The sequence below is a fragment of the Hypanus sabinus genome, chromosome 28 (assembly GCF_030144855.1).
Source record: "Hypanus sabinus isolate sHypSab1 chromosome 28, sHypSab1.hap1, whole genome shotgun sequence".
Classification (NCBI taxonomy): Eukaryota; Metazoa; Chordata; class Chondrichthyes; order Myliobatiformes; family Dasyatidae; genus Hypanus; species Hypanus sabinus.
The window spans coordinates 36,980,359-37,004,943 of record NC_082733.1 but is presented as its reverse complement, the minus strand read 5'-3'; the positions used below and the strand labels follow the sequence as shown (position 1 = coordinate 37,004,943).

General features: G+C 45.7%; 1 protein-coding gene across 2 annotated transcripts; it reads right to left on the bottom strand.

Annotated features, from left to right (window-relative positions):
- Positions 1-2,104: 2,104 nt before the first annotated feature.
- asb8 (ankyrin repeat and SOCS box containing 8) lies at positions 2,105-10,646 on the bottom strand. 2 transcript variants are annotated; one of them, XM_059952940.1, is made up of 4 exons: positions 10,456-10,646; positions 5,193-5,381; positions 4,504-4,608; positions 2,105-3,559 (listed from the first exon to the last, which is right to left on the bottom strand). In XM_059952940.1, the coding sequence occupies exons 2-4, from the start codon at positions 5,304-5,306 to the stop codon at positions 2,975-2,977; spliced, it is 804 nt and encodes a 267-aa protein (XP_059808923.1). In that variant the 5' UTR covers positions 5,307-5,381; positions 10,456-10,646; the 3' UTR covers positions 2,105-2,974. The 2 variants fall into 2 exon arrangements, with proteins under 2 accessions (XP_059808923.1, XP_059808924.1); XM_059952941.1 differs by lacking the exon at positions 4,504-4,608.
- Positions 10,647-24,585: the final 13,939 nt, after the last annotated feature.

Here is a 24,585-nt window from a genome sequence, read left to right as displayed (position 1 = left end):
TTGGTAACTGTACTAAAAACCAGATTCCACTGATTACTTACTGCCTAGTCCTCCATCTCTGTCCTTGGCCAATATCACCACACACAAATGTAGGATACTTCATTGCTGTTTTAGTTGACTAGTCAGAGTTGTTAGCCCTCAGCTGAATCCCCCGAACCTTGAGGACTGGTGGCCAACTTTTGGTCTGGCCTTTACCCTTTGACCTGTTTGGCATGGGTGACCCTACCAGGAGCCAAAGCATAAAGCCCTGACTCCAGCTAGCATTGTCCTTTGGGTCATTGAGGCACGCAAGCCTCCAAACCCCAACTAAGTTGTGGTCCTCTTGGAGGAGATTCCAGTGAAACCTGCGTCAAAACTGAATTGTTTAATATCACACCTTTATGTCCAGTGTCCTGAAGATCCAGTGATTTAGTGAATAGAAACGAGTTCCCAAGGGACAATACATTAACAAGAATCTCAAGGATATCAGGGAAGTAAGTCTCAGAAAGACATAGCATTCTGGAAAACAAACTATTAGCACACTGCCCATCTGTTGCTTATTGGCTTACCCATGAAAATTTAATTATTTTGCTGACAATTGCTGTTACTCAGTAGAGTTAAATGCTTCTAGGCATTGTGTAGGGGAAACTATAATACAAAATTTGATAATAAGGCTGCTGACCAAGAGCTCGATCAAAATGTGGAGAGGATGTTTCTTATGGTGGGAGAGCCTAGGACCAGAGGACACAGCCTCAGAATAGAGGGGCGTCCGTTTAGAATGGAGATGAGGAGGAATTTCTTCAGCCAGAGAATGGGGATCTGTGGAATTCTTTGCCACAGGCAGCTGTGGAGGCCAGGCTTTTACATATATTTAAGGCAAAAACTAATAGATACTTGATTGGCAGGGCAAGAAGGGATATGGGGGGGAAGGCGAGGAGATTGGGGCTGAGAGGAAAGATGGAATGTTGAAGCAGACTCAATGGTCTCGTTCTGCTCCTACATCTTACGGTCTAAACCTATAGCACAAACCCTTTTGCCACAATAGTAAGTCATAAATTGTTTGAAAAGTATACATCTCCCTCTTCGAACAAGACAATTGAATATGCAATCTGTGGTTATAGATTTTTAAAAATTACATATATATAATTGTCTTTATTTAAGGAGGGAAAGAAAGACAGAAAGGCAAAGAGATTTAGAGAGAAAATTTTACAGCTTAGGGCTTTGACAGTTGAAGGCAAATGTTAAAACAATTAAAAATGGAGAGGAGTTAAAGGCCAGATATAGCGTTGTACAGCACAGAAAGAGGCATTTTAGTTTCCCTCGTCCATGACAATTGTTTGGCCAGTTGACACTAATTCCATCTGCCTGGATGAGGATCAGAAGTTTTGAGGGAGATGACCGCAAGTGATGGGACAGTGTAGCAAAAAATTGCCCAGGAGAGTGTGATAGGACAGTGTGGAGGGAGCTTCACTCTGTATCTGATCCCAGGAGAGTGTGATAGGACAGTGTGGAGGGAGCTTCACTCTGTATCTGATCCCAGGAGAGTGTGATAGGACAGTATGGAGGGAGCTTCACTCTGTATCTGATCCCAGGAGAGTGTAATGGAACGGTGTAGAGGGAGCTTCACTCTGTATCTGATCCCAGGAGAGTGTGATAGGACGGTGTGGAGGGAGCTTCACTCTGTATCTGATCCCAGGAGAGTGTGATAGGATAGTGTGGAGGGAGCTTCACTCTGTATCTGATCCCAGGAGAGTGTGATAGGACAGTGTGGAGGGAGCTTCACTCTGTATCTGATCCCAGGAGCGTGTAATGGGGCGGTGTAGAGGGAGCTTCACTCTGAATCTGATCCCAGGAGAGTGTAATGGGGCAGTGTAGAGGGAGCTTCACTCTGTATCTGATCCCAGGAGAGTGTTATGGGACAGTGTAGAGGGAGCTGCACTGCATATTTGACCCCAAAGAGAGAGTGATGGGACAGTGTGGAGGAGCTCCACTTTGTGTCTGACCACGGGTGTGTGCGATGGGATGGTGTGGAGGGAGCTTCACTCTGTGTCTGATCCCAGGAGCATGTGATGGGACAGCGAGGAGGTAACCCTGAGTGTGAGGCATGAAAATGACCACAGTCAGGAAATCTGCAAATGTTTATTGGTTCCAGAATTTGTGAACACATAGAGTACATTGCAAATAATAAGCTCTTCAGTGTGGAAATACTCAAACCTACGTCCCAATGACACACACACACAGACTCTCATTCAAAACATGTACACATTACAGAGCAGGGAGTGTGGCCAGGAGAGATACAGAGGAGCCAATTGGCTTCCTACCCCCGTCTAGTTCCCAGCAGAAGGTCTAAAACCTTTCCCTTTCCCCGTTCAGGAAGCAAGGGGGGCTGGACAGATTCCTATGCATATCTTGAGTACAGGAGAGGGGCCAAAAGGCCTTCTACCCCAAGCTGCTACCTGGGACAGTGGGAAAAGGGCCTCATATTCTTGTTTAGAATGCCAGAGAGTGGCCCATCACCCTCCTAATCTCATCTAGTACCTGGGAGAGGGTGCGAAGGGCATCTGGTGCCTATCTAGAGAAGAGGGACTGAGTGGTATCCTACCCTCATCTAATGCCTGTGAGAAAGGCTGAAATGTCTCATATCCTCGTCTGAGGCACTGTAGAGCCATCCACCTTCTTACCCTCACCCCCTAATACCCAGGAGAGAAGGGTCTCCTCCCCACTTCTAAAAGATCGAAGAGGGACCCATCACCTTCCTATACGCAAACCCTCTGGTAACCGGGAGTAGAGAGAAGGACCTTCTGGTACCCTTCATTACACCTGAGGGGGCCAGCCTTCTTCCAAACCACCCTCCTGCCCAGTCGTACCCAGGAGAGGGGCCACAGGGCCTCCTCATCCTTTTCTAAAATACTAGAGAGAGACACCTCACCCTCCTAGCCCTCTTCTAGTACCCAGGAGAAGGGCCGAAGAGTGCTCCTCCTACCAACCAACCCCATCAGCCCAGCAGCAGCAGGTCCCGCTGGAGAGGCAGAGGCAGTGGGAGGGCGCTGACTGCGGGCGGCAGGTGGCGGGCGCCAAGCGAGCGACGGACAGCATGGCGGCTGAGGGTCCGGAGGGTATCAGGTCCTGGTCCCTTCGGTCCACCGCCCGCCCTCAGCAGCAGCTCAAGGCAGGCCAGGTTCCTCTCTCCCCTGGCCTCCTCGCCTCCCCTCCGCAACAGCCCCTGCAGCCGGCACGCAGGGCTCTGGCCGCCTCGGTTGAGGGCCCGTGGCTCGGCGCCGTACTCGAGCAGGAGGCGGATGCAGGCCAGGTTAGCCCGGCAGGCGGCCCAGTGGAGTGGGGTATCCCCCGCCCGATCCCGGGCATTCACCAGGCCCTGGTACCCCTTGCCGGCCCCCTCAAGCAGGGCCTGGGCGCAGGACGACTGCTCACGGAATGCGGCCCAGTGGAGAGGGGTGTGGCCGCCACCATCGCCCGCTGCCGCATCTGCTCCCCGCGCTAGCAGCAACCGCACGCAGGCAGCGTCCCGCTCTGCCGCGTAGTGCAGGGGAGTCCTCTGGTAGCCATCTTGGGCGTTCACCTGGGGAACGAGAGTGGTGGGGAGGGAGAGGGTGGGGGAAAGGAGGGAGGAGAGAGGAATGGGGAAATAGGGGGTAAGAGGGCATAATGTGGGAGGGGGCAATAGGGAGTTAGGGCATAATGTGGGAGTGGGCGTGGGGAAGAGGGATAGGGAAAGGGGAAAGATGGAAGGGAAGTAGGGTGAGAGGGAGGAATGGAGGGATACAGATCAGGAAGGGAGGGGAGCGGGCAGGAGAGGAGAAGGGGAGGGTGGGAGGATGAGAGTGTGGAGAGGGTAAAAGTGGGAAGGGGAATGGGGAGTGTTGGGAGGAGAGGAGGGAGAAAGGGAGGAGGGTGAGAGGGGGATAGGATAGAAGGGATGTAGAGAGAAGAGGGGAGGGAGAGTGGAGGGGAGGATGGAAGGAAGTAGGGAAAGAGGGAAAGAGGATAGGGAGAGAGAGGTGCAAAGGATGAAGGGAAGTGAGGAAAAGAAATAGGGGGAGAGTCAGAAGAGCCAAGCATTTGATTCAATGGCAGGTACATGTGCAGAACTGACATTGCCCTTGTCTTGCTCCCCCTCACCTCTCTACCCTGTCAGCATCCCTCCCACCTCTGCTACCCTTCCCCTCATTCCCCATTATCCATCTCCCCTTCCACTCCTCTTGTTACCCCATAACGCTCCATTACCCCATTGTTATTCTCTTGTAAACTCCATAAACCCATCTTCCTCATTATACCCCTCCCCTTCCTCGTGTTATCCGTTACCCTACATTACCCAACCCATTTCTTCCTTCATAATTATCCCCTCATTCCCCCATTCTCCCCCTCATTACCCCTCTCTGCACTTCCCTTGCTCCCAAACACCATCTCCTCCCTCTCCGCACTCCCACCTCACCTCTGTTAACCCCTCACTCCCCCTACTCTCTTCTCCATCTCTCCCTCCCCTCATCCCCATCACTCCCTCACCTCTGCTCCATTCTCCAACAACAGCTCCACACACTCGGGATCGGCCATCATGCAGGCGCAGTGCAGAGGTTTCAGTGTGCCGTGAGTACAGTTCACATCCGCACCCTGGGGGTCCGGGGATTGGGGGAGGGATAGAGGGAGAAGATCACTCTCACACTCGACCTCTATCTCCCTCCTTCCTTCCTCTCACACACTCCTCGACCTTATCCCTCTCTCCCACACTCCTCCTCCCTCTCTACCACGCTCCCCTCCCTCTCTACCACGCTCCCCTCCCTCTCTACCACGCTCCCCTCCCTCTCTACCACGCTCCCCTCTCTCCCACACTCCTCCTCCCTCTCTACCACGCTCCCCTCCCTCTCTACCACGCTCCCCTCCCTCTCTACCATGCTCCCCTCTCACACTCCCCCTCCCTCTCTCTCACTCCTTTCCCTCTCTCCACCACACTTCCCTTCCTCCCTCACACTCCTCCTCCTTCCTTCTCTCTCACACACACTCTCCCTCCTCCTTTCTCACGATTCCTCTCCCTCCCTCTCTTTCACACTGCCCTCCCTCCATCACTTACACATTCCTCCCTCCCGCACTCCCCCACCCTCTCCCTCCTTCTCTCTCACACTCCCCCTCCCTCTCTCTCTCCCCTACTCCCACCCTCCCTCACTCCCACTCCCTCCCTCTCCCTCACTCCGACTCACCCTCTGGATCAGGCCGTGCACTGTGTCGTGAGGAAGACCTCGGAGGGTGATGGCCCTGATCAGTCTCTCCGACAGTGAGTACTTGCTCTGGATGCTTTCCATCACGGCCCACATGGTCTCAACCCTTCAGTGTTTCCAGGACCCTGGTCTCAGGGTGAGGGGCTCTGGTCCTGTGAGGGAATGGGGTGCCTGCGGAGGGGAGAGAGTAGGGTGAGAGGGTTCTCGAGATTTGGCGGGGGTGGTTTCACTCCACCTTCTTGACCTTCCTTCTCTGACCTCCCTCCCTCACCTCGTCTCTCTCTCCCTCCATCCACTTTTAAGCCTTACTTTCAGTTCCCTACTTCCCCCTCCAACTTCCCTCATCTCTATTCTCCCTCCCCACCTTTGGCCCCTTTCCTCCCACCATCTCTTTCCTCAACTCTCACCTCTCCCACTCCTTCCCTTCCTGATCTAACCCAGCATCATCTGCCCCCTCACTTGCCTCTCCCTCTCACCCTCATTCCATCCCCTCCCCTCTTCCTCATGTGAGGCATAGATAGACAACCATTATCTTTTTTCCTAGGATTCAAATGTCTAATACCAGTTAAAATTTCAAAGTAAGTTTATTATCAAAGTATGTATACATCACCATATACTACCCTGAGATTCGTTTTATTGCAAGCATTCACAGTAGACCAGAAACATGCAATAGAATCAATGACTCACAATGCCTGGCCTGCCTTTAAGGTGAGAAACCCATTGTAACCAGTTTTCACAGGGGCTCCACCGGGAGTGTCCTGACCAGCTGCATCATTGTCTTTTACAGAAATTGCAAGGCATCTGACAATGACCCAGCAAAGAATTGAGAGGACTACTGAGAGAATCATTGGGGTTCTCTCAAATTGTTTAATGCCATTTCCAAAACAAAAGTGCAAAGGAGAATGAAATAATTGTTACTCCAGATCTGATGCAGCAAGAAAAACACAATGAGATAAAGAACATAATCTTTAAAAAAATACGCCCATAAAGTGGCACAAGACAATATACATAAGGTGGCTGGCAGGAAATGATAAAAGTAGTGATGGGGGGGGGGGGTGGGGGACATGTGGGCTTGTTTGGTGGGTGGAGGTGTTGATCAGCCTTACTGCTTGGGGAAAGTAACTGTTTTTGAGTCCGGTGGTCCTGGCGTGGATGCTACGTAGCCTCCTCCCTGATGAGAGTGGGACAACAGTCTTTGAGCTGGCTGGGTGAGAACCTTCATGGTGTTATAGGCCCTTTTCCGGCACCTTTCCGAATATACGGTACGGTGGGCAAGCTGGTGGCAGTGATGTGTCGGCCCGTTTTAACTGCACTGTCTGCTGCGGTGCCGGTTCCGTACCAAGCAGTGATGCGGCTTGTTGGGGTGCTGTCTGCTGTGCATCTGTGGAATGACGTGAGTATACTGTAGATGTAGAGTATACTCCAGCTCTCTCCAGCCTCCGCAGAAAATAGAGGCAGTGAGTCGGAAAGCTCTTCCACCAATCAACATACCTACCAGGAGCACTGCTGATGTCCCTCCCGTCCTACCGTCAGGCAGGAGGTGTCGTACCATTAAAACAAGGGCTTTTAAGGTGGGAAACAGCCTCTTCCCCCAGGTCATCACGTATGAAGTGCTTGTAGCTTACTGCTTACTTCTTGACTTGCGTAGTAAATGCACCTGATTATTTGTTAATTTATTTATGATAGTATTGCTTTGTGCTGTATGTGAGTTACTGTACAAGTACTGTGTTCTGCACCTTGGTCTGAAGGAACATTGCTTTGTTTGACAATACCCTTGAACTTGACTTGAGTTGAAATGTTACTTGTTCTATGTACCCCGTTAAAGACAAAACCCTTAATAGCATTAGAGGGATCTTAGAGTCAAGACCAAAGCTTCCCGAAAGAGCTACACAAGTTGACGGTGGTAAACAAGTTATGTAAATAGCATGCTCAGGAAACTGAATTCAGGAGTCGGAAATGTTTCAGTTGTATAAAACTCTTAAATCTGCCATGGATGGTCCCAAGCCCAACTGTAAAAGAAAGAGGGTTGCGCACGGCGCTAGCAACTCTATCCCTTTAAAACAGTGTTACAGAAACACCAAAAGAAGCTCCAAAGACCTCATCTCTGGGAGAGAAAGGAAAGATGGGCTAAGCCTAGAGACAAGGTGAAAGACTGACTGAGGACTGGTGAGCTATTGTCAGTGGCCTATGCTCCAGAAGGGGCAATCGGACTTAAGCATATAAAACTCTGGTTCAGCCAAATCTGGCCATTACAATCAGTTCTGATCGCCTTATTTTCGGAAGGGTGTGGAGGCGTTGGATAAAGTGCAGAGCAGCTTCACCAGGACGCTGCCTGGCTTAGAGGGCATGAACTATATGGAGAGGTTGAACAAACTTGGCTTGTTTTTTTCTGGAGTGCCTGTGGCTGAGGAGAGACCTGATAAAAGTTTATAAGATTATGAGAGGCACACAACAGATGGCCAATGTTGCAAGACCCTGTTGGACATTGTTAAGGTCGAACACTGCAGGTCCGATGAACTGATGTATGGGCAGATGTCAGGGGGAGCTGTATGGCCTCCGTCGTAGCAAGGACTTGGCCCCAAGCCGTACTGTCACAAGCCGATGCTCAAGTCCCTTATTTAACCTGCTTCAGTGCGGTGACTTTAGGACCCAGCGGAACCCGACCTTATTTAACCTGTCTCAGAGCAGTGGTCTTTGGGACCCAGCAGAGCTCAGAATCCAGAGTGTTTCTGTTCATGAAAATAATCATGATCACGATTGAAAATAAAGTGGAAATAATAAAGCGATCGGAAAGAGGTGTAACGCCATCAGTCATTGGAAAAGCGTTAGGCTATAGACGGTCAATGATTGGAACAATTTTAAAGGATAAAGTGAGAAAGGCCCTGCCCTAATGAATACTACAATTATTACTAAGCAACACAGTGGTTTAATTATTGAAATACATACATTTCTTAAGTGTTTTATATGCATAGAAAGGTAAAATATATACTATTTTCTAAGACAAACGTTTGGCTGATGCTAAATAATACTGGATGTAGCTGTTCTGACTTACTTACTTAGAGAACTTCGGATTTTTTTCGATCCTGATCCATGATAACCTATGCACATCCTCCCGTATACTTTAAATCATCTCTGCATTACTTATAATACCCAATACAATGTAAATGCTATGTAAATAGTTGTTATACTGCATTGTTTAGGGAATAATGACAAGGAAAAAAAGTCTGTACGTGCTTGAACAACTAGTGCTGGAAGAGCAATTCCGGGTTTTCTCGATTCGCGGTTGATTGAATTCGCGCATGCGGAGCTCACGGATAAGGAGGGATGACTGTATTTTTTTGTGTGACTGCATTTCACTGATATGTTGAAGTGCTTGCTCTCTTATCTGTGCCTTATGCTGAGTGTGACTGTTGGTTACACTTTGGTCCTGGAATAACACTGCTTCATTTGGATGTAGTCATGTATGGTTGAACTTAAAGTTGAACTTTTACCCCAGGGTTGAAATATCTAATACTAGAAGGCATGCATTTAAGTTGGGGGGGGGGGGGTAAATCCAAAGGCGCTGTGAGGGCAAGTTTTTATTTTACACAGAGTGGTGGGTGCCAGGGATGTTAGTGGAGGTGAACGCGAATGAGGCATTTAAACAGCTGGGCACATGACTGTACAAAGAATGGAGGGACATGGGCATTCAGTAGGCATTTAATTACCAGTTTTGTTAGTTCAGTACAGGCACTGTGGGCTGAAGGGCCTGTTCCTGTGCTGTACTGTTCCATATTCCATGTGCTTCATGTAACATGGGTAGGAGCCCTCTGTCTTGGGTCCTGACACTTTTGGCATCCCTCCCAAGTTGTTCTAGGCTTGGCAGAAGAGCCTGGAGTTAGAGTACGGTGACAGTCTGGGGTCAGCGGGAAATACACTAACTGACTGGATTTGAGGCCCTAGGAAGACAGAGGGGCAAAATATAGAGAAATGTCAGGTATGAAGGTGGGGGGGTGAAAAGAACGAGGGGGAGAAGGGAGAGGCAGGGAAAGTGAGAGCGAGGTTGAGAGTGAAACAGACATAGAGGGAGAGGAAGGAAGGAAGAGGGTGAAGGGTAAAGAGATGTAGATCAAGAGAGATTAACAGATAGTGAGGGGGAAGAGGTACTAAGAATGGAAGCAGGCAGAAAATGAGAGAGGCAGAGAGGGAGAGGGAGAGAGAGAGAGAGAGAGATGGAGAACGAGAAAGTGACAAAAATGAGAAACCAGAGAGGGGAAAACTTAGAAAGTGTGAAAGAGAGAATAAGTGGTTGAAAGAGAGATAGAGCCAGAGGGAGAGATAGTGATAAGGGGTGGAGGGAAATGGGATGGGGAGAGAGATAGAAAACGGATACAGAGAGATGGGGAGACAGTCAGAGAGAGGGAGAGAGAGACGAGAAGCGAAAGAGGAACGAAAGAGGAGAGAGAGAGAGAGACCAGAGCAAGGAGAGAGTTGAACGAGAGAGAGCGAGAGAGAGAGAGAGAGAGAGAGAGAGAGAGAGAGAGAGAGAGAGAGAGAGAGAGAGAGAGAGAGAGAGAGAGAGAGAGAGAGAGAGAGGAGAAGCGAAAGAGGAGAGAGACGAGAGCAAGGAGTTGAACGAGAGACGAGAAGAGAGAGAGAGAGAGCAAGGAGAGAGTTGAGAGGGAGAGAGGGAGAGAGAGGAGAAGCGAAAGAGGAGAGAGACGAGAGCAAGGAGTTGAACGAGAGACGAGAAGAGAGAGAGAGAGAGCAAGGAGAGAGTTGAGAGAGAGAGAGGGAGAGAGGGAGAGAGAGAGAGGGAGAGGGAGAGAGGGAGAGAGAGGAGAAGCGAAAGAGGAGAGAGACGAGAGCAAGGAGTTGAACGAGAGACGAGAAGAGAGAGAGAGAGAGCAAGGAGAGAGTTGAGAGGGAGAGAGGGAGAGAGGGAGAGGGAGAGAGAGGAGAAGCGAAAGAGGAGAGAGACGAGAGCAAGGAGTTGAACGAGAGACGAGAAGAGCGAGAGAGAGAGAGAAAAAGAAAGAGGGGGTTGGGGGTTTGAGGAAGAGGAGAGGGGGTCAGTCTAACCGTGCCCTGAGATGGAGGAGCAGAGCAGAGAGGTTTTAACTAGGCTGCAGAAAACCAGCGGAGGCCCAGGGTTCTGCAGACGAACAGACACACGTACACAGTTCCGGGGATCTGCGCACACACACACTTCCTTGGGGTCTGCACACATACAAACATACACAGACCCCAGACGCACAGTACAGACCTCAAGAGCTGGATTCCTCTCCGGCCTGAGTGTGAGGGTGCCCGCCAGGCGTCGGACCGGGAAGGGGCGGTTCAATCTGTCACTGGTTTTACTGCCTAACATGGGCCGCCAGGAGAGAGATTCTCGATGTAGGTCGGGGCGGGGCGGGGAGGGTGCAGGAGGTGGGGAAATGGAGAGAGAGAGAGAAGGGGAGGAGGTGAGGGAAGGAGAGGGGAGGGGAGAGGAGGGGAGGAGAGGGAGGGGGGAGGGAAGGAGAGGGAGGAGGAGGAGAGGGAGGGGGGAGGGGAGAGGGCAGGAGGGGAGGGGAGAGAGGGAGGGGAGAGGGAGGAGGAGGGGAGGGAGGGAAGGAGAGGGAGGAAGTGAGATTCACTCTGTGTCTGACCCTGGGAGTGTGTGAGGGCCAGTGTGTAGGGAGCCTTGTGTACGACATTCGAGAGTGAGTGCAACAGTCAGCAATTCCTGCAAGTGTTTATTCACTGCTATAATTGAAGTCGCGGAACAGTGCAAAACTCCCTCTCGCGAAACTGGTTCTCTCCCATCCACACCCCACACCCCCTCCTCCATTATGTATGGAGATGGGGGCCAACACACTCCTACCCCAGTCCAATAGCTGTGAGATGGGCTGAAGGGTCACCTAACTCCTCCTTAACCCCCCATCTAGTACCCGAGAAAGGTCAGAAGGCCTTTGCACCTCCTGAAACACCAGAGAGGGGGCCAACCTTCTTTCTAACCCCTGTATGGTACCTGGGAGATCGGCCAAAGGAACTTACCCCACCCCATACACACTTACTCACAGGAGCTCCAAGGAGGCCTGAACCCTCTCCCCACACAGGATGGATGAAGGGAGGAGGAAGAATCAAAATTCTGTGGGACCTTATCAAAAGCCTCACTATAGTTCATGCAAGCAACATTTTTGGACTGCCTTCATTTTTGGTTACCTCCTCAAAAGGCACCATCAGATTTGTGAGATATGATCTCCCCTGCACAAAAATACTTTCAAAGTTCAAAGTAAATTAATTATTGAAGTACATTTATGTCACCATATACATCTCTGAGATTAATTTTCTTGCAGACTTACTTAATAAATCCATAACAATAATAACTGGAATAGAATCAATGAAAGTCTGCACCAACTTGGGCATTCAAAAGTTTCCAAAAGACAACAAACTGTAAATACAAAAGAAAGAAATAATAATAAATAGATAAGCAATATGCGAGGGGTGGTTGATAGGTTCATGGCCTAAGGTAGAAGGAGTCAATTTTAGAAAACCTAGCACATTTATTTTTCAACATAGTCCCCTCCTACACGTACACACTTAGTCCAGCGGTCGTAGAGCATACAGATCCCTTCTTACAGATATCCATACAGATGACAAAAAGCTGGGTGGCAGTGTGAAATGTCAGGAGGATGTTATGAGAATGCAGGGTGACTTGGACAGGTTGGGTGAGTGGGCAGATGCATGGCAGATGCAGTTTAATGTAGATAAATGTGAGGTTATCCACTTTGGTGGCAAGAACAGGAAGGCAGATTACTATCTAAATGGAGTCAAGTTAGGAAAAGGGGAAGTACAACAAGATCGAGGTGTTCTTGTACACCAGTCAATGAAAGCAAGCATGCAGGTACAGCAGGCAGTGAAGAAAGCTAATGGCATGCTGGCTTTTATAACAAGAGGAATTGAGTATAGGAGTAAAGAGGTCCTTCTGCAGCTGTACAGGGCCCTGGTGAGACCCCACCTGGAGTATTGTGTGCAGTTTTGGTCTCCAAATTTGAGGAAGGACATTCTTGCTATTGAGGGAGTGCAGCGTAGGTTCACGAGGTTAATTCTCGGAATGGCGGGACTGTCATATGTTGAAAGATTGGAGCAACTAGGCTTGTATACACCGGAAGTTAGAAGGATGAGAGGGGATCTGATTGAAACATATAAGATTATTAAGGGATTGGACACACTGGAGGCAGGAAGCATGTTCCCACTGATGGGTGAGTCCAGAACTAGAGGCCACAGTTTAAGAATAAGGGGTAGGCCATTTAGAACAGAGATGCGGAAAAACTTTTTCACCCAGAGAGTGGTGGATATGTGGAATGCTCTGCCCCAGAAGGCAGTGGAGGCCAAGTCTCTGGATGCATTCAAGAGAGAGTTAGATAGAGCTCTTATAGATAGCGGGGTCAAGGGGTATGGGGAGAGGGCAGGAACCATATAACCATATAACAATCACAGCACGGAAACAGGCCATCTCGGCCCTCCTAGTCCGTGCCGAACTCTTAATCTCACCTAATCCCACCTACCCGCACTCAGCCCATAACCCTCCACTCCTTTCCTGTCCATATACCTATCCAATTTGACCTTAAATGACACAACTGAACTGGCCTCTACTACTTCTACAGGAAGCTCATTCCACACAGTTATCACTCTCTGAGTAAAGAAATACCCCCTCGTGTTTCCCTTAAACCTCTGCCCCCTAACTCTCAAATCATGTCCTCTCGTTTGAATTTCCCCTACTCTCAATGGAAACAGCCTATTCACGTCAACTCTATCTATCCCTCTCAAAATTTTAAATACCTCGATCAAATCCCCCCTCAACCTTCTACGCTGCAATGAATAGAGACCTAACTTGTTCAACCTTTCTCTGTAACTTAAGTGCTGAAACCCAGGTAACATCCTAGTAAATCGTCTCTGCACGCTCTCTAATTTATTGATATCTTTCCTATAATTCGGTGACCAGAACTGTACACAATATTCCAAATTTGGGCTTACCAATGCCTTGTACAATTTTAACATTACATCACAACTTCTGTACTCAATGCTCTGATTTATAAAGGCCAGCGTTTCAAAAGCCTTCTTCACCACCCTATCTACATGAGACTCCACCTTCAGGGAACTATGCACTCTTATTCCTAGATCTCCCTGTTCCACTGCATTCCTCAATGCTCTACCATTTACCCTGTATGTTCTATTCCTGCCAAAATGTAGAACCTCACACTTCTCAGCATTAAGCTCCATCTGCCAACGTTCAGCCCATTCTTCTAACCGGCATAAATCTCCCTGCAAGCTTTGAAAACCCACCTCATTATCCACAACACCTCCTACCTTAGTATCATTGGCATACTTACTAATCCAATTTACCACCCCATCATCCAGATCATTTATGTATATTACAAACAACATTGGGCCCAAAACAGATCCCTGAGGCACCCCGCTAGTCACCGGCCTCCATCCCGATAAACAATTATCCACCACTACTCTCTGGCATCTCCCATCTAGCCACTGTTGAATCCATTTTATTACTCCAGCATTAATACCTAACGACTGAACCTTCTTAACTAACCTTCCATGTGGAACTTTGTCAAAGGCCTTGCTGAAGTCCATATGGACTACATCCACTGCCTTACCCTCGTCAACATTCCTCGTAACTTCTTCAAAAAATTCAATAAGGTTTGTCAAACATGACCTTCCACGTGCAAATCCATGCTGGCTACTCCTAATCAGATCCTGTCTATCCAGATAATTATTAATACTATCTCTAAGAATACTTCCCATTAATTTACCCACCACTGATGTCAAACTGACTGGTCTATAATTGCTAGGTTTACTTCTAGAACCCTTTTTAAACAATGGAACCACATGAGCAATATGCCAATCCTCCGGCACAATCCCCGTTTCTAATGACGTCTGAAAGATCTCTGTCAGAGCTCCTGCTATCTCAACACAAACTTCCCTCAAGGTCCTGGGGAAAATCCTGTCAGGACCTGGAGATTTAACCACTTTTAAATTTCTTAAAAGCGCCAGTACTTCCACCTCTTTAATTGTCATAGGTTCCATAACTTCCTTACTTGTTTCCCACACCTTACACAATTTAATATCCTTCTCCTTAGTGAATACCGAAGAGAAGAAATCATTCAAAATCTCTCCCATCTCCCTCGGCTCCACACATAGCTGACCACCCTGATTCTCTAAGGGACCAATTTTATCCCTCACTATCCTCTTGCTTTTAATATAACTGTAGAAACTGATTGTGTATGATCAGCCATGATCACAGTGAATGGCGGTGCAGGCTAGAAGGGCCAAATGGCCTACTCCTGCACCTACTGTCTATTGTCTTTGTAGAAGTGGTCCACAGCAGGGGCGATTGGTAAGTTTGTGGCCTAAGGTAGAAGGAGATGAGTTATGCAGCTCTTGTTACATGCACATGCAGTTCAACTCTTTGAGTGATTATGCAGAAAGTTTGAAGTTAATAACTCATCTCCTTCTACCCGAGGACACAAACTTATCAATCGCTCCTGCTGTGGACACTTTCTGGAGGTCCAAGACACTGGTGTGGATGCCACTACACCATTGGCCTGCTGAGGTCCAGGTCACTTTATCCTGTGTGTGGTTTACTTGCTCCAAACCCTCAAACTCTGACACTGAATCTCCCAAAATCAGATCTGATTTTCTAAGTTCTGATACCTAAAGCTATGAATGTCTGAAACCAAACTGATCAAAAGTGATTATTAAAGCTTTAGTCTTCCACTGTTCCATGAACTGTGTCCTTTGAAGCCGGTAATAGCACCTTGGTCTTTCTGCAAGTGGTTTGAAGTTCTTCCAATTGTGGCAGAACATCCGCCTTCAGAAACAAAACTAGAGAAGCCGGCACTCTTCAGAGTAGGGAATTTGCCAATAGAATGTGTGCCAATAAAAAGCACTTAAAGATGTTGGAAATGAATAATACAAAGCCAAGCACTTTGATATACTCATGGTGGGTTTAAGGCTTGACCTGTGATGTGCTTGACCTGTTAAGTTTTGACTTAAGTCTTGAGAGTATGAAGCAAAAAATCATGAAGAGAGAAAAAAGAGACTTCTTAATCCTGCAGGGTGACAGTTTTCATTGTTAACAACTACCAAAAGGGCAATGCTTCACAGTTTTGACTGAGAGAGCATTAATTAGCTGGAGCTGCATCCACTGGATAACCAGGAATATACACTCACTTTATTAGGTATACCTGCTAGTTAATGTAAATATCAAATCAGCCAATCATGTGGCAGAAACTTAATACAGAAAAGTATGCAGACATGATCAAGTGGTCCAGTTGTTGTTCAGACCAAACATCAGAATGCTGAAGAAACGTGATCAAAGTGACTTTGACCAGGGAATGATTGTTAGTGCCAAACTGGCTGGTTTGAGTAAGACCATAAGACCAGGGTCGCGGTCCGGTGGTGTAGTGGCATTCGTACCAGACTTCGAGGCAAGTGGTCCCAGGTTTGAATCCAGCCAGCTCCTTGCACGCTTCCCATCCATGCTGGGTTGATTGATGAGCGAGTAACTGGGCCTCGTATGAAAACAGATAAAAACACTAAAGATACGGTAAGGTTGATGCCTGGTGCACCACAAGGCCTAGAAAGGAACATCAATAGGACCATAAGACATGGGAGCAGAACCAGGTCATTGTGTTGTGGTGTACTCAGTTTTGTAAAAATATTAGGCGAAAGTCTGAACAGTTCCAAGTGACGGCTTTAACTGTCTGTGAGCTCGTAGCATGTAAGGTGTCTATACAAGTTAAACATTATTGTAGGTTTGCTAAATGTTGATTAATAGCAACTGAATTCTTTCTGGCCTCTGAAGATCAAATAGCTTGTCTGTCTCCATGTGTCCCACTATGCTTGTGGATTTGACTGCTGTTTATTGAGGCACCTTTCGCTCAGTCCCTAGGACTTCACCTAGACCGAGGAATCACAATCATCAGTGCATGGGATGAACCCAAGGTGATTTCATGAGTTGGAATTCAGAGATCTAAAGGCAGCAGTCGAGTGGAGATTACCAACCGCGAGCCCTGAAATCTTTGTAACTTAACTACGTAGTATTTATTGTGGTTTATTTGTGCTTTCTGCTTTATGATAATACATTAGGCTTAAGTAACTTTGTTGTGCTTGTAAGCTTAATATCACATTTCCTGGACACTCAAGTAGCTTGGATCGTTTGGGTCTGATCAACCCAGCCCATTAGATATCATTCCTCTTATTACGTCTGCTCTGCTCTTCCATCATGGCTGATTTATTATCCCCGTCAACCCCACTCTCAAACCTTCTCCCCATAACCTTCAAGAACCTACCAATCCCTGCTTTAAATGTACTCAATTACTTGCTTCCATGGCTATCCGTGGCAATGAATTCCACAGATTCATCACTGTCTGGCTAAAGAAATTCCTCTTCATCTCTGTTCTAAATGGACGCCCCTCTATTCTGAGGTTGTGCCTTGTGGTCAGAGAAACCATCCTCTCCACGTCTACTCTATCTAGGCCTATCAATATTTCATAGGTTTCAATGAGGTAACCCCTCATTTTTCCAAACTCCAGTGAGTACAGGCACAGAGCCATCAAATACTCCTCATATGTTAACCCTTTCTTCCCCAGAAGCATTGTCATGAACATCCTCTGGATCGTCTCCAATGCCAGCACATCTTTTTATAGATAAAGGGCCCAAAACTAGATACTATGTTATAGATAAAGATTTATAGATAAAGATACTTCTATAGATAGATACGTTTATAGATAAATTTTATAGATAAAGAGCCTAAAAGGGCCCATGATTCTCCAAGTGTGGTCTGACCAATGTCTCATAAAGCCTCAACATTACATCCTTGCCTTTATATTCTAGTCCTCTTGAAATGAATGCTAACATTGCATTTGCCTTCCTCACCACAGACTCAACCTGCAAGTTAATCTTTAGGGAATTCTGCACAAGGACTCCCAAGTCCCTTCGCACCTTTGATTTTTGAATTTTCTTCCTGTTTAGAAAATATTCTGCTTGTTATTTCCTCAAAGAATTCCAACAGGTTTGTTAGACAAGATAACTTGGCCTATTTCATCATGTGCCTCCAAGTACCCCGAAACGTCATTCTTAATTATAGACTCCAACGTCTTCCCAGCTACCGAAGTCCGATTAAATGGCCTTTCTTTTACCTCTCTCCCTTCTTGAAGTGTGGAGTGACATTTGCAAATTTCCGCTCCTCTGGAACCATTCCAGGACCGGGTGATTCTTGAAAGATCATTACGAATGCCTCAGCTGCCTCTTTCAGAACCCTGGAGTGTAATCCATCTGGTCCAGGCGACTTACCTACCTTCAGACGTTTCAGCTTCCCAAGCACCTTCTCCCCAGCCCCCTTGTGCCCCCTGATACTCTTGAATTTCTGGCATACCTCTAGAGCAGGTGTTCCCAATGTGTTTTATGCCATGGACATCTACTGTTAACCGAGGGGTCCGTGTAACTCCAGATCCACAATGAAGACTGGTGCAAAATACATATGAAGTTCGCCTGCCATATCTTAGCAACTATTCACCTCAGATTTTTATGCACAACAGTCTCTGGAGTTGAAAGAGAACAGTGCAAAATACCAACCAAAAAAAACATCCAGACAGTGGTAGTTCTGTGTGTGCCTTGTTAATGAGAGGTCAGGGGAGCATGGCCTAAGTAATTCAAGCAGGCGCATGTTACAACATAGAAAAATAGAAAATAGGTGCAGGAGTAGGCCATTTGGCCCTTCGAGCCTGCACTGCCATTCAGTATGATCATGGCTGATCATCCAACTCAGAACCCTGTACCTGCTTTCTCTCCTTACCCCCTGATCCCTTTAGCCACAAGGACCATATCTAACTTCCTCTTAAATATAGCCAATGAACCGACCTCAACTGTTTCCCGTGGCAGAGAATTCCACAGATTTACCATTCTCTGTGTGAAGAAGTTTTTCCTCATCTCGGTCCTAAAAGGCTTCCCCTTTATCCTTAAACTGTGACCCCTCGTTCTGGACTTTGACCCCTCATTCTGGAATAGTGGTGTGCAGAAGAGCATCTCCAAATGCTCAACACATTGACTTTGAAGTGGATGGGCTACAGCAGCATACACTCAGTGGCCACTCTATTATGTACAGGAGGTATCTAATAACATGTCCATTGAGTGTATTTGTCTCTTCGGGCATGTTTTCAAACAACATCTACTTGACTGGATTCAAACAATAGGTTTGGGTAATCACAGGACCTGGTGGTTACTGATCAACACCACCAACACCTTATCAATCTAAGACATTAGGACCAAAGATAAGCTGAATGAAGGTTTATTTTGGAGACATTTAGTAGGAATTCCCACCAATTATACATGAGGATGAAACTTATTTCGAGAGGCCACAGTTGGAAGGAGGCATATTTCTAAGCATAGAGTTTGGCATACCTGTATCAGAGCAGAAAAGATGTCTCCACTCAGTAAGTAGCCAGAAAGTGGGTCTCTGAAGTAGAACTAGATTTGAAACATAAAGTGAAATTCACAACCAAGGACATGTTGGGGGGTAGCCACACTTTCTGCACCAATATAGCACTCCCACAACTAATTTACTAATCCTAGCGTGTACGTCTTTGGAACATGGGTAGAAACCAGAGTGACACGTGGTCATGGGGAGAACGTACAAACTTCTTAACGACATTGGTGGGAATTGAAACCCAATCACAATAGCTGGCGTTGTAAAGTTTAACATTAATCACTATACAACCTTGCCACCAGACTATAGCCCATGTCTACCCAATATTGAAAATAGGTCTCTGAAATAGAAAATAATATTAAAATATTATTATAATATAATGCACCCATGAAAATATTAGATGAAAAGGAAATATTTGCCTGGAGGCTTGTTTATTAAGGAATTTACTGATGCCAAATGTTTTTACTTTCTGATGTTAAAAAGGGCTCTATGATGGTGAGATATAGCTTAAGGCTTGAAAGAATAGAGAAGTAATTACTGGAAAAATAATTAGGATCCAAGGACATATTTGAACATGTAAAAGTTGGCGCAACTTTACAATCACTCTGTATATGGAATGAAAGCTGTTCTTTACAACCCAGCTTCGAGTCGGTTTCACTTATGCAGGGCCCCAAATTCAGGGGCACTCCAAGATTTTGGCAGTCATTGGGAATCTTTGTGGACAGACGATCGAAAGCTGGGTCTAAATGGCCAGTACAAAATTGTGTCTGAGAGGGGCAGAGGGGAGGAGAGGTTCACGGAAGCAATTCTGGGCCATGGTAGAGGAAGGCAAAGTCAAATCAGCTTTATTATCATGCACAGAGTCACAAGAGACTGCAGTTATCGGAAATTTGGAGCAACCCCCCGGAATTGCTGGAAGAACTCTGCAGGTCAGGCAGCATCTATGGAGGGAAATGGACAGTCAATTTCTTGACAGGCCTCAAATCCAAAACATTGACAGTCCATTTTCCTCTCTAAATGTCGCCTCATCCAATGAGTTCTTCCAGCGGCTTTGAGTTTTGTGTAAGTACATCTGCGTCCTTTTACCTTCAGCAGCATCACAGGCTTGTAGCATCAATGTTCACTAGAAATATATAAACTAAAAATGAGTTCACAAGAAAGAACACAATTAAAGGAGAGAAAGACCCTCCTGCCCCACCAAAAAAACAACAATGGCCATTGTAATGCAAAGTGGGTAGAGTTTCTACACTGAAGCAACACACTATGTTTCTGTACTGAAGTACTGATTAAGGATGTGCAGGTTGGTTCAAGAACTGAATGGTTGAAGGGAAGTAGCAGTTCTTGACTTCAGTAGGTGTGGGATTTCAGTTTTCTGTCCATCCTGCCCAATGGTAGCTGCGCACATGATGCTGTAAAGTGTTATGCTAACCATGTTGCCCGGGTATCTGCCTACCGGCAGTTCACTTTCTGTAAAGCTGCATCACCACGTACTGTATATTCTGCATTTTATTTGGTAACATGCAAAAAGCAAAGGCTTTTCACTGTAGGTTAGTACACATGACAATAACAAACCAGAGTCAATACTGCTGAGATGCAGACGGTTTCAAAATCTGGAGCGAAAACTAAACTTCAAGAGGAAGTCAAGAATTTCCAAATGTTTCAGGCTCAAACCCTGCATCAAGACATGTATGTGGTCTCAACGGCAGGTCCACTCCCTTGAAGTTTCTCCTGCACTTTCTCATATTGTTTCACGTTGCTTCTAAGCACCATACCACGCACTTAAGATTGCCCAATTTGTTTGGTCAATGCAAATATTTATTTTTAAACTTTGTTATATTTTACTGATTTTGTAGTTTATTGCAAATTTAATGTTTTTTTCCAAATCGATTGGTAAAAGCCTTTTCTCACCCCATTAACCTTTTCACTCACTCGAACCAACCCTATGGTCGAATCTCTGAATCGCACATTTCAGGTTTTTCCTTTCCCTTGGGCATTTTCTGGATCTTAATAAACTTAACATTTTTGCTTTATTTTGGCTGGATTTTTCCATTAATCTTATCAAATTGAGATGTTTTATTCTGGTAGGCTTCTCGTAGGAGGTTTCACGATTTTAGTCATTGTCTTGATTTGATCTTAATTTGTGTGTTCTTTTTATTACTTTGACTCTGATCTTTGAATAGATTGCAACTGAAGGATCATACTGCAACCAAAGTATTATAGATTGCAACTGATAGACTGCACAACTGAAGTTTTACTAGGTACCAAAATTAATGGATGCCCATGTAATTGAAATTTTAATGGATCATCTTGCAACCAAAATATTAATAGATAGCAATGCAGCCAAAATGGATTGTCCTCCAAACAAAATGCATTGCAACTGATATTTTTATAGATCTATTTTTTTTTTTAAAAACAATGTAACAGTTTCCTCACTCTTAGATTCATTCAGATGATGTATTGAAGCCAGAAATAATCGTCTTTCTCAGACATTTTAGAATTAAGAAGGAAGCTCTTACTTTGTGTTTAGCTTAGATGCCGAAAATTTTCCACCTTTTCTGCAGTTCTTCCAAGTCTTTAAATCTTCATAATCATCCTTGCTGATTATGCCAATTGCTGGATTCTGATCTTTTAGCCCAAGGTTCCTTTGGAAGTCAGGAAAGGGGCATAGACCTTGTTGCTTGCTTCACGGTGGTTTTAGTAAGCGTATAGAACAAAGACCGTTGAAATGGACAGTGGTAGAGGTCTACTAAAGTGAAGGGAGATAGAAGGTAAAAGATAGAGAAAAGGATGGTGTCGTCACACAGTAAAGCTGTTTTATACTACATAGAAAAGAAAAATTCTATTCGAATCTGCAGACAAGTGTTAGCCATCAAAACACCCTTATTCAATTAATGCAGCACTGGAGAAACTTCTGGAGATTTCTATAATCATCCAAATGCAACCATTTGGGAGCACACTGAACAATTGCATATACAGTGCATACTGTGATCACCAGGAAACATACTAAGTTGTTACTTGTACACAAGTATAACTTTATAAAGCACTGGTGAGGCCTCACTTGGAGTATTGTGAACAGTTTTGGGCCCCTTATCTTAGAAAGGATGTGCTGAAAATGGAGAGGGTTTGAAGAAAATTCACAAAAATGATTCCTGGATCGAATGGCTTGTCACATGAAGAACGTTTGATGGCTGAGCCTGTATCCACTAGAATTCAGAAGAATGAGGGGTGACCTCATTGAAACCTGTGAAACGGTGAAGGGTCTTGATAGAGTGGGTGTGAAGAGGATATTTCTTATGGTGGGGGAGTCTAATACCAGGGTAAGAATAGAGGGGTGTCCTTTTAGAATGGAGATGCGAAGGGATTTCTTTAGACAGACGGTGAGGAATCTGTGGAATTCTTTGCCACAGGCAGCTGTGGAGGCCAAGTCTTTATGTATATTTCAGGCAGAGTTTGATAGATTCTAGATGGGATGAAGAGATACGGGGAGAAGGCAGGATTGAGGATGAGAAGAAAATTGAATCAGCCATGATGAAATGGTGGAGCAGACGATAGCCAAATGACCTAATTCTGCTCCTAATATCTTCTGGTCTTATAATCTTTGAAGTAATTCTACAAAATACAAGCAGACATCTAATTGCTAAGCTGCAGAGAAAATAAAAATTAAACAGCTGGTTCCAATAGTGGGGGAAAGTGGGGGAAGGGGAGGGAGGGTGGGGGAAGAGTGGAGAGGCTGGGAAAAGGGGGGGAATGGAACTGAGAAATAGAGTTTGGAGAGGAAGCTTTGCACAAACCTTTAATTCATGGTTTGTTCCCTGTTTGACTGAGATCAAAGGTTCTTCAAAGATTTCCAAATAAATTTTCAAAGTAAATTTATTATCAAGGTTACCATATGCTACCTTGAGATTCATTTTCCGGCTGGCATTTACAGTAAAGAAATATGATATAATTTGTGAAAGGCTTGCACCGTTCTTGTACCAATTTTGGTCATTAACGACAGGTTGTGCTCCATGCATCTCAGTAACATAATCATCACTGCAGCGTGTGGGACTGTCAACAGGGTGAGGGGAATATTGTCTAAAATCACGTGGTTCGAATGGAATGGAACCAATGACCACTACTGCGTTAACACAGACACACATAATTCAATATCTGTGAAGCTTTTACTGACTTACTAACAGGTCACAAGTGAGACCAAGTTTCAGGCAATAACTTCAAACTGTGTAGTGCTTGGAAGAGCGTGATTCAGTAACTTTATATTCCTTGGCGTTATCACTACAGAGGATCTGTTCTTGGCCCAGTAAGTAAGTGCCAATACAAAAAAGGCATAGTAGTGTCTCGGCTTTCTTAGAAGTTAGCGCAGATTCAGCACGCCATTTAAAACTTCGACAAACTTCTACAGGTGCACCTTAGGAAGTATCTTTACAGCTTGCATCACAGCCTGGTGTTGAAATGTCAATACCCAAGAGCAGAAAACCTACAAAGAATGACGGATACAGTCCAATCTATCACAAGCAAATTCCTCTTCACCACTGAGCATATCTACAAGGAGTGTTGCAACAAGAAAGCAGCATCCATCATCAAGGACCCCCACAATCGAAGCCATGCTCCCTTACCACTGCTGCCATCCAGCATGAGGTACAGGAGCCTTAGGTCCCATACCAACAGGTTCAACTATTAAGCTCCTGAACCAAAGTGAATAACTTCACTCACCTCAACCGATTCCACAACCTGTGGATTTGCTTTCAAATACTTTACAACTCATGCTCTCAGTGTTCATTTACCTTTAAAAGTTATTTGCAGCTTGTCTTCTTTTGCACATTGATTATTTGTCACTCACTAAGAGCGTAGTTTTTCATTGACTCTATAGCATTTCCTTGCTCTGCTGTGAATGCCTGCAAAGTAGTATATTGTGACGTTTCTGTTCTTTAATAATAAATTTACTCTGAACTTTAATGGATGAGACGCGGTAGTTCAGAAAGTTTGAATTAGGAGTTGGAGTTGAAGTGAGCATGACATGGACATTGCAGGAAGAGCCTGCTGTCATTGTGTCTTGAAATAAAACTGCATTTATATAGCACAGTTATCATTACTTTCCAATGTCCCAAGGGATGTCTGCCCAATTAAGCCCTCCTGAAATACAGACACTCTTGGAAGTTAACTTCTTGTCATGGTTCATCAACGATATAAAAATAGAAAATGTTCAAAATATCCAAAAGGTGAAGCAACTCCTGTGGAGACGGAAACAGAGTTAAATAACTTCCTTCAGAATTGATCATCTAATGACAGATTATTTACCCAAAATTCAAGATTCGAGAGAGCTTATTGCCATCCTTCAGTACATGAGTGTAAGGGACAGCACGATTGTTCAAGATTGTTTAATGCAAAAAAAAACAAATAAGATTGTTATGAGTGACAAACAGACCTGATGGACAATGGGATTAAGAGTTAACCATCCCCCCGCCCCCAAGAACCACGAACTATTACTGTTTCTATGCTGATCATGAGAAAGAGAGACAAAAAACAGGCAAGAACATCTGCGACAGATAAGAGAGAGAGGGAGATTGCTCATTCACTGTACTGTGACTCCTTTTGAATTATTTACTGTTTTGCTGCAAGGACAATAGTTTGCTCATTTACATTCCTCAGTGGACTGAAGGAGTGGCCTTATTTGATGGACACAGTCATTCAGGAGTGATGGATAGCTGAGTCCCCGTGAGAGGGATAAAAGACAGGTCTAGAGAGACACCCTCCAGACACACCAGTGGACACTGATTGAGTGTTGGAACCCACAAGAAAGGTGGGGGGCTTCGGAGACCGAACCAGGAGATGGGTCAGTAAAGCTCACAGTGTTACAGCAGGGCCGGTGGGGACTTGTGTGTGTGTCCACTCATGCCAGATTGACGAGTCCAC